The sequence below is a fragment of the Herpailurus yagouaroundi genome, unplaced genomic scaffold (genome assembly GCF_014898765.1).
Source record: "Herpailurus yagouaroundi ecotype Mexico unplaced genomic scaffold, PumYag 141, whole genome shotgun sequence".
Classification (NCBI taxonomy): Eukaryota; Metazoa; Chordata; class Mammalia; order Carnivora; family Felidae; genus Herpailurus; species Herpailurus yagouaroundi.
This window is the reverse complement of record NW_024412396.1, coordinates 10,488,197-10,499,178: the sequence shown is the minus strand read 5'-3', so window position 1 is coordinate 10,499,178 and position 10,982 is coordinate 10,488,197. Positions and strand designations below refer to the sequence as shown.

Here is a 10,982-nt window from a genome sequence, read left to right as displayed (position 1 = left end):
CTGTTTCCAAAAGTTTCACTCCTACATCAATTTTTAATTAATAAAGTGAAGGGCAACTTCTGTTCATAGCTCTATCCTATCAAAATAAATTCTTCCATCTATTATTCCCCACTATACAAAATGTACTTCTATCATTGCTTATCTACAAATAAATATTCTGTTCATACACTTGATAACAGTAAAATTTTACCTTGTGATAGTACGGATTTTTACTACTTTGTACTACTAGTATCTGTATTGGCCTGCAGACTTTTGGAGGGCACAAATATTTGCTCTGCATTTCATCTCCTGCAAGCCACTAATGCACAATTATAAGGAGGATGACCAAGAGGAGATGGTGTTCTAGTTATTTTGCACTTGCTGCACTTCACTTCCTTCCCCTCACTAAGCTCTGCTTCATTCCCCACCCCTCTCTATCCTGATCAGTGCCTGGATAGCTGGTCTCTGTGGACTGTACCACCTGAGTTCCCTTACCCTCTGGCTTCCAACAGGGATCTGCCAGTAGGAGGTACCAGCAGGATATAAGACTCTGAGAGGAAAAAGAGATTGCAGTATTCTTACCTACCTCATGCACTTCCTGCCTTGCAGTAGTTCTGGCCTTGGCTAAGTCCCTCTGTGGCCACAGCAGCCAACAGGCAGCCCCTCTTCCATGGCTCCAGCAGTCCCAAGGTTCTACCGACACAGTTCATTCCCAGGCCCCATTAGGCAGAGGAACAGCAATAACTTCCTACTGTCACTAGCCCCTGGGTACTTCACCTTCTCTTGCTGGTTTCCTTAATGCTGCCCACACCTCATTACCAGTCCCTTCATTAACTTCATTCTGTTAATTCCTTTTGAAGTATGTCATCTGTTTCCTGTCAGGACCCTGACTAATACAGCTATCATAATAGAAACAACTTACTAAAACTCTCCAGTCTCTTAGAAAATGTGCTTCACATACTTGATGTGAAGCATCCACTCTTCACTTAATTCTAAGAGCTCAAATCAAATTAAGATAGTCTTCATATAGTCATGCAAAGGACTTCAGTTAAAGCAAAGGAGGGGGAAAAAAGCAAAGGAAGAAAGAAAAAATTAGGTAATATCCATCAGAATTCAAATACTAGCACAGTGCATGTATTTTCAAAATGTTCCAGGCACTTATACTGTTCCTCAAAGAAATATTAATCCTCTTCTATTATGGAAGAGCAGATAAGTATTCAAAAATTCCTAAGAGCTCATGTCTTAAAAAACCCAGAAGTCAACCCTGGAATGCACCCAACTCAGTGTACGGCAACAACTAATTTACAAGCTAAACAAACAACAAGCAAAACCCCAGCAAACTGTATCACTTAAAAAAGAAAAATAAAAGGAGTAAGAAAAATAAAACCAGCACTGACAACTCTGCCTTTTTCCCATGGCAAGTTCAACAAGAGCAAATCCAAAGACTATAATTGGTTATTTCCCATCCTTTATTCTGTCTCTTTTCCCTCTAGCAATTACTACAACTACTAGGTATTTGTAATGATTCAATAGCTCATGTAAGCTCAAATTTAAATCATTAGCCACTAATACTGCTGTCAACATATTTATTACTGTGTTGGTACACAATACTTTTAACACAAATAAAAGGAGGGCTTTTTTTTCCTTCAAGTTTCTTCTTATAGTGAGCTTGTCATCTATTTGATAGAACAAACAAACAAAAAAGGGAACTCATACAAAGAATTGCTAATTAGCATTCAGAAAAAGGATCTTTTTGTTTATATAGGTCTGCCTCCATAAATTTTCCAAAAGGATGTCTCTTTCCAAATATAAAACATATCATTTCATTTCATTCTCAAGAATGGCTTAGACATATGCAAAGTTGATACAAAGGCTCTTTCTAATTCACAACATCTCACCACCACCATCCCACCAAAAAACTCTTTTAAAGACTTCAAGTAGTTTCTAAAAATATATACATTTAGAAAGAACTTCTACATTCTCTAATTTGACCCTTTTAAGTCTGTTGTGTAGGCAGATATTCCATAGGTAAGGATAAAGAGAGAGGCAGTTAGCACCTTACTAAGCATCCCTGGAAGTAAATGAGAGAATTTATTATTGTCTTAGAATGGAGCAATGCTAGTGATTCTCACTATTAATTTAATACACAGCCTGCATGTAACCAAACAGCAAGTGTCCACATGAGCACTATTTCCCAGATGCCAAAATAAATACTAAAAGGTATCATCTGACCACAAAGCTATCATACATAAAGAGGAAAAAGGACAGCAGAAATAAATCCTTAAAATGAAAGTATGTTTCTCGCAAAAGGAGAGTAAAATAAAATGCACGTTTTTAATAAATACTTTTTAAAACTTATACAAGAAAACACCTGGATAAGAGCAGTTGGGGTGGAGGAGATCACAGGAGTGAGTCAGCAGGATGGTAAGAACGATAAGGAGGTACAAATCTGTTTACATAAACAGTGATAGCTAGTCAAATAGCTTTGTTATTTATTCAATCACTATTAATTGCATAAGCTACTGCTCAAGGTACTGTAAGTCCTATGATGAATAGGAAAAAGTTCTTGCATTCAGGCAGCTTACATCCTATTTGAGAAGATAATACAGATACACAGATAAAACACTCATTCCCCAATTCAACATTTCCTGAGTGGTTACAGGAAGGAACAGAGTTTGGCACTGTGAAGAATACAAAGAAGAATGAAACAAATCCTTAGCCCCCCAGGGAGTAAATGGTCTGTTACAGAAGATAACACAGTTATACAGGTTATGAGTGGAGAACATGAGAAGTGCTACAGAAGTGGTCTAAATGAAATGCTATGTAAATTCCAAAGAGAGAGAAATGATTCCCAACTATGGATAGGAGAAAGATGACAGGGAGTAGACATTTGAAATAAAGGGTATGCAGGATATGGATACCCACTGATTAGAAAGATAGTCTAAATGAGGGTCAAATGTATATAAAGACAGAGCCTTTGTAAGGGAGGAAAGAGGGGGCAGTAACTACATAAGGGTTTTGGGAAGGGATTCCAGATTATGTGAAGGAGTTTGGCAGGAAGGAGAGGGAAGTCAAATCACAGAGGGGCTCAAATGGGAGTCTAAAAGGCTTATATGTTTTATAAGATATGGGACATAAGAAAAGGTAGAACACAGTATCTTAAAAGAGTTCTAAAGTCAAATATAAGAGAAAAGGAAAATTTGGTTCATAATTAGAGAAGAGATAATTCAGTTAGGCCTAGAAAGGCAGATATGAATCTGACAGGCTGTTCCAGATAATATAAACTGATGAAAGCCATGATTCAAGCCAGGCCAGCAACTCTCTGGTTGGTACACTTCCTGGGAGACAGCTCAGATTTGTTACCTATGAAACGATGCTGGCCTGAATTAAACCAAACCTCAGGAACTCATAAGCATTTAACACACACAAGTGTGCATGCACATACACACAGACACATACACACAATCACAATCACATGTATCCTCCCGCCTCCTACCCCAACCGCATTACATCCTTTTGGTAGGATACTTTTACTGCTGGATTTTTTTCGAAGTATAAAATTAAGATATAGTCAGTACAGAAAATCCAGTCTTTTCATTGTTGTTAACTTTAATATTGACATAATAATCCACAGTATGAATGTACTAACAACTGACCGCTACAACTCTTACTGATAGCCAGCATGCCTGGAAACTAGCCAAATGATCTGCCCAAAGATGACAGTGGTCTTTCCAAGAATCATTTGGAGCTCTACTCCTACAGGCCAAAGGAAACTGCTTCTAGACTGTCTCCAGACCTTCCCTGGAATAGACAAGTTAAAGAGGCTCAAAGCAATCTCTCAGGAATTGAAACAGAAACAAAACTGAACCTAGTAAACACTCATACAAACCGTTGGCTGTATATTTATCATATAGGATTGCACAGGTTTAGGCATATTCATGAACAAATTTATTTTTATCAGAGATCAACGAGAATAGAGTAATTTCTACTTAAATGGGTTTGAATAGACTAGAACTAAACTCAGAAAATCAGTGAGTCAAACAGTGTTGGACTTTGTATTAGAACAGGTTTATGTAGAGGTTGAGAGCCTGGGCTTTACACTTTATCAGAACTGGTATGAGCCTCAGGTAGGATCCATTAACTGTATGATCTTCAGAAAGCTGCCTAACTCTTCAAATATTTAAGCAAATGAGAAAATATAATACCTATGATAATTAAATATAAAACTTAATATATCAAAGACTGTCCTTAAATGGTAGTTTATTAATAACAGGCAATAATCATGGCACCAATTTATACAGAAATCTGTTCTTAAAGAATTACTGCTTTCTATTTACTTTTTAAAAATTTAAATATATACATGCTCATTAAAGAAAATTTAGAAAACACTGATAAACAATAATTTTACTTCCAATGTTCAGAAATCACTAAATTTATGAATTTTCAAAAGCAGCGTTAATACCTGGCCCTATTTATTTTTAATGGATCAGACTTGGGAAGTAAAAGGTATGTTACGTTTCTATAATAGAATTATAAACACCCGAAGTTTCATTTTCTGACTTCTTCCCCTTAGGCCAAGAAAAAGCAAAGCAAATAAGGTACGGTGCTATCTTGAATGCTCTACAATGTATTGTATTTATTCTTTAATGCTTATCTCCAGGGATGCCTGGGTGGCTCAGTCCATTAAGCATCCAACTCTTGAATTCTGCTGAGGTCATGATCTCACAGTTTTGAGTTTGTGCCCTGCATGAGGTTCCGCAGTGAGTGTGGAGCGTGCTTGGGATTCTCTCTCTCTCCCTCTTTGCCCCATCCCTGCACTCTCTCTCTCTCTCTCTCTCATAAAATAAATAAATAAACATTTTAAAAGTCTCATCTCCATTAAGTTTTACAATTCCCCTCAAATCCATGATCTCTTTGTCCTTTGATCCCACACAGCACAGATTTCAGATTTTTCATACAGCACTTTTTACACTCTGCATTGTAGTTCTTTTCAGAGTAGACACTTGTTCCCCTGCCCTTCCCCTTGTTCTGTCTCCTAGAGCTGGGGCTTCTCACCTGAGAACTGTGAGCCTCCTAAAATGACACATTAAAATAGTGTTTCTGTAGGTACAAATACATCTTCCTGCAGAAAACCCACATATTAATCAAATCTCAAAGGTCTGAGTATCAAAAAAGGTACAGAACTATGCTCTAGGGAAAATGCTTGTGATTTAATAGTCTGTGGATCCTCCACAGGGCTTAGAATATACCTTTATATGGATAAATATTTGTTGATTTAAAATTTTATTAACGAAGTATAAAGCCAATATTAGATATATCAATATTTATCTATCTTTAAAAATATATTTTCCTTATTCCCTCATCTTAACATAAAAAATACTGTTTCTGAAAGAATGGTGGCTACTAGGGTCTAGGGAGAGGAGGGAATTAATAGCTATTATTTAACAGATACAGAGTTTCAGTTTGGGAAGATGAGAAAGTTCAGTAGTTGGATGGTGGTGATGGTTGCACAACAACATGAATATACTCAATACTACTGAACTATTATGTTTTACCACCACCACAACAAAAAAACACTACTTTTTATTATCATATGATATTAATGACCTACTTATTATAGGGCAGACTCTTCATCAAAGGAAGTGAATAAAGAAATATTACTGGTTAAATTTTAGCATATAAGAAAGAAATCTTCAAAAAAGGGAATCTTAACCTTAATCTACACACTGTTGGTTTTAGAATATAAGCATAAATTCTAAGAGTGATATAATCATAAATCCTGTCCAAAGAGAGAGGCTGTTATCTGAGTAAACAAAAGTAAATCTCTTAGGGCTATCAGTTTATCTGTGTGAAGTAAATTAAACTTTTTCAAGGTACCAAGTCCCAGTTCAGGGAACACATGATAATTTCGCCCAAGTGTATCAATATATTATCCACGTGAATGATGTAAGCATTTTGGGAGCATGCAACAGGAATTTCAAGGTGCCGAAAGCACATTTTATTCAATAAATATTTAGCGAGCATTCTTAAGATTTAGAAATATAAAATTCCCAAAACTACTTAAAAAAAGAAAAAGCAGACTATCTAGTATGCTGATTCTGAAAAAGGCACACTCAACTACTTTCCTCTATTACCTCACTTTACTCCCATCTCTTACTTTCTAGCTTGCCTCACTAAAGAAGAAATCTCAGACTCCAATAAAGTTACATATAAATTTAAATATCAAAAATATTCATTTTATTGCCCTTTGGGGCAGCCTTAAAAAAATTCATCTTAATGATGTTATTTTGATATTTCTGACTAATGTGTATATCTTATAAAAAAATCTAGCTTCTAAAACTTTTGATGATTAAGCATCAGCAGTATTTCTTGGTTATTTATTGCCAATAGATAGCTGATTTGTAATGCCATTTTAAAATTCCATTACTTTCCCAAAGTGCTTATAAATAAGAGAAATTTACAATTATTTCTCCACTGGAATTTAGGAAAATCCTTAGAAACAGATTCAACATAAAAGCTTACAACTGATATTTAAATTCCATATCATAGAAAAGATATCTATTACCAGAATGAAATATTGTGTAGTTGATGTAAGCTAGTATGTTTATTGCTCTCTTGACTTTAACATCAAATAATTAACTGAATATAAAACTTTCCCATACTCATATTTACCAAAAAGCCAAATTTTCCTAATGTTCACTTGTATTCAGTATTTATTCAATGAATATTTACTGAGTGTCCACCATGTATCAGGCACTATGCTGTCACTGCATGACAGCTGTGAAGCAAACAGCAATGTTCTACCTAAACAATATTTGTTATTGTTTCTAGAACATAGACTTATAACACCACCATGTTTTTGTAAATACATTCATTCTGCTAATATTTTGAAAAACTGAATTTATGGATCTGATCTCTAAAGACAAATTTATAAATGATTGTTTTTGAGACATAAAAATGTTTGCCTGTCATGGAGTCTGTTTCTCTGTATGGCAATAGCAAAATACCAAAGACAGCACAAATTAAAGTTTAAGATTACCTGAAATGGGAATATTCTGTGAGACTGATAACTGCACATCTCCAGTTCCGGGTGGCATGTCAACAACTAAATAGTCCAGATGACCCCAATCTACCTAAAAACCAAGATGACACAAATAACATCATTATATAACAACTGCAGTGAATTAGTGATGCAAACAAAAATAAACATATTAACAACAAATCTAAAACAACAGTTTTCACTTAAGCCATTACTAAGTGTAAGGGACTATGCTGAAGGCTAAGGATAAATGAATAAGTAAGGGGTGGCTCATTCCATTAGGTGTCCAACTTTGGCTCAGGTCATGATCTCACAGTTCATGAGTTAGAGCCCTGCATCCAGCTCTGCACTGACAGCTCAGAGCCTGGAGCCTGCTAAGGATTCTGTGTCTCCCTCTCTCTCTGCCCTTCCCCTTCTTATGTGCTCTCTCTCTCTCGCTCGCTCTCTCTCTCTCTCTCTCTCTCTCTCTCTCTCGTTCTCAAAAATAAATAAACATTTTTAAACAATGAATAAATAAGAGATCAGTTCCTGGGTCTAGCAGGCCCTCTACTAATGATACAGTAAAATTTCCAAATGACCCCTTCTCTCTTGCCCCCCGCCCCCAACACATACACACATACACTAAAGATGAACCCATTCCACAGTAGACTTCTATTCAGGACCAATAATTTATTTTCATTGGGAAAAGCCAATATTTTACCTAGGAAGGCCTTAGTTTTGTAACCTTGGGTTTTAGGTACAGCATTTCCTATGACAGATCCTAATATAATTTTTTAAAGTTTACTATTCCTTCATAAAACACACTAATAATGATAACCAAAACTTAATCAAAAGAAAAATTTAGAAACAGAACTAGACTTCCAATACTATTAACATTTTGATTATTTCTTTCCAGGCATCTTTCTAAGAATATACACCTAGAAAATTCAGCTATATTACCAAGTCCTTAAGGCTCAGCCTCAATTTATATAGGCCTTAAGGATTCCATAGGCTCTTTTCACCTTAGATGGCTTCTCCCTCTAAGTCCACAGTACAATCTTCCCATTTGCCTAAGGTGGAAGCATGGAATCATACTTAACTTTTCCCTTTCCCTCACTGGCACTAGTCACTTATTCTGCCTTTTAAAAATCTCTCAAGTGTATTTACTTTTCTCTTAACCCCTTGCCGAGAACCCAATGGAGACAACAATCATCTTTCACTAAACCGTCCCAGTGTCCCTGCTTTGACATTGTCCATCCAGTCTGTTCCTACACCACTGAAAAATGGTCCATATAAAATGCAGATCTGTTAGTGCCACTTTTTGTTTAAAATTCTTCTATTTCAGGGTGTGTGGGTGGCTCAGTTGGTTAAGCATCTTGAGATCAGCTCAGGTCATGATCTTGTGGTCATGAGATCGAGCCCCGCATTGGTTCCTGGGCTGAGCGTGGAGCCTGCTTGGAATTCTTTCTTTCTCTCTGCCCCTCCCCACTCGCATGTGTGCACATGCACACATGTGCTCTCTCTCTCTCTCTCAAAATAAATAAGTAAATGTTTTGGTTTTTTTTTTAATAAAATCCTTCTACTACTTTGAGGATGAAGTCTGAGCTTAAGCTCCAGAACACTCTACCTAGCCTTCTTCACTTGCTAATTCATCCTCATTCTTCAGACCCCAACTTGAAATTCACTTCCCCTAACTTTCATTAGACATGGTGTTCCTACTATGTATGTCTCCTAAACATCCATTCATTCATTCATTCACTCCTTCAGCCATAGAAGGTTTCAGTCCCTACTACATATTAGGCATGGAGCTAGGTGTTGATGATTAAATGGTACCATGGTTTCTAGGCTGAAAGAATTTATAATATAGGAGACAGATATTAAGCACATAATGAAATAACCTGTGGAAAGGAAAGAGGTTATAGGTTACTGTGAGCAAGTGAAAGAAGATCAACATAGCTAGAAAGAATGAGTAAGGGGAAGAGTAACATTCATTTACTAGTGTTTCATGATTGGTATCATGAAACTGTAGCTGAGTTAGAATACCTAACACACAGACTAGACACTCAGCAGATGATTAGTGACTTTTCTTTCAAGGAATGAATGAATGAACACATGAAAAGACTTGATATTTTTAAAACCTAAATGGCAATCATACTGTGTATATAATCCCGTACCTTGCTTCCTAAAACTTAATAATGTTTTAATAATGTTTAATAATGAAATAAGCCTTTTTCAAATATAAGCATATATTTTTTAAAATTAAGATTTAGGGGTGCCTAGGTAGCTTGGTCGGTTAAGCATCCAACTTCGGCTCAGGTCATGATCTCACGGTCCGTGAGTTAGAGCCCCGCGTCGGGCTCTGTGCTGACAGCTCAGAGCCTGGAGCCTGTTTCAGATTCTGTGTCTCCCTCTCTCTCTGCCCCACCCCTGTTCATGCTCTGTCTCCCTCTGTCTCAAAAATAAATAAACGTTAAAAAAAATTTAAAATTAAGATTTAGATGACACAGGGTCAAACAGATTCATTCATGTATCAACACATATATTCAACACATATTTATTGAGAATTGATTAGGTGCCAGGCACTGTTCCAGGTGATAGGGATGCAGTAGTGGACAAAATAAAGTCCCAGCCATTCCCAGTCACTGTGGAACTAACAGTTTAGTGAGGAAGTCAGGCAGACAAACACATACAAAGACAAATCAGTGGGTAAAAGTGCTATAAAGAAAATAAGTGTCTCTTACTATACAAAATTATTTGGTTCCTAATTAAGATATCTAGATCAAACAAGAGATTGTTTTAAAAAATCTCTTCAAGGGGTGCCTGGGTGGCTCAGTTGGTTAAGTATCTGACTCTCAATCTAACGGCTGTGAGTTCAAGCCCCACAATGGGCTCCGTGCTGGGTATGAAGCCTACTTAAAACAATTTTTTTTAATAAAATAAAATAAAAATCTCTTCAATTCCTGAATTTCAGAGAGCAAACAGTAAGAGTTCAGATAGCCAAAGATTTATCAAAGAATTTATTTTAATCTCTTTGGTTCCCAAGCAAATGGTAAAGTATACTTGTAGAGCAGGGAAAAGGAACAGAATGGTGAATGGCACTACTTTAAACTGAGTGAAGTCAGAAAATAACTGAAGCGGTCATCTGAAGGAAACAAAACATTCCAGGCAGAAGCAACAGCAAGTGCAGAAAAGGTTCTAATCAATGAGGATATGCTTGGCAAATTCAAGCAATAGCTAGAAGTCAGTACAGCATTTCTAAAACAGCACCCCCACCCCCAACCATCAATCTCCTTCTCTGACTTTGTCTTCAAAACATTTATCAGTACCTGATATTATATATTATCTTGTCTCTCAGGAATTTTATGATACTTCTCAAACACAAAGTATTTGATACTGATCAAATGACCCATTTTAAAAAGAATGATGAAATGATGAGCATAACAATTCATTTTCAATTTAAGGTTCCTTGGTTTGAAAAATAGTTACCCCAAACTTACCTATGGCCTTCATCTATGAAACTATCTACAGAAAGGATAAAGGATACTTTCCACTGTATATCCTCTTCACTGAAACCCCTAGCACTGGCAGAATGACAAGTCTCTTTGTTTCAGAAAACATCAAATGATTGCTGCCAACAATTTATCATTATTGTTTCCTGGCATTTAAGCATATTTAACACATTGGCTCCAATTTCTTATTTCTTTAAAGAGAACTGCTACTAGGGTTCCAAGGAACTAAAAATACTTCACTGTTAAGACAATTTCAAATGAATCTTAAATTGCATTTAAACTAAAAAATGATTCTGGTCCAGTACCTTGACCACACACAGCAGGCATCCCACAATGGCTGGCTGACTTGAACTGAACTGAACTCAGTTATCTGAGTTCCATTTTTACAGCATTCACTAATACAAACACTGAAATATACTGGCTACCAACAAGTTCCAGTTCTCTTGTAAAAGAGTCACCAAAGCACTGATTTTAGA

At 36.3% G+C, this 10,982-nt stretch overlaps 1 protein-coding gene across 1 annotated transcript in view; it reads right to left on the bottom strand.

Moving 5' to 3' along the window:
• NUBPL (NUBP iron-sulfur cluster assembly factor, mitochondrial) overlaps positions 1–10,982 on the bottom strand; it is a 235,261-nt gene that overhangs the window by 51,038 nt on the left and 173,241 nt on the right. The window contains exon 7 of the mRNA XM_040476886.1: positions 7,019–7,112. Within this exon, the coding sequence (XP_040332820.1) occupies positions 7,019–7,112 (94 nt within the window). The remainder of the gene's footprint in view (positions 1–7,018; positions 7,113–10,982) is intronic.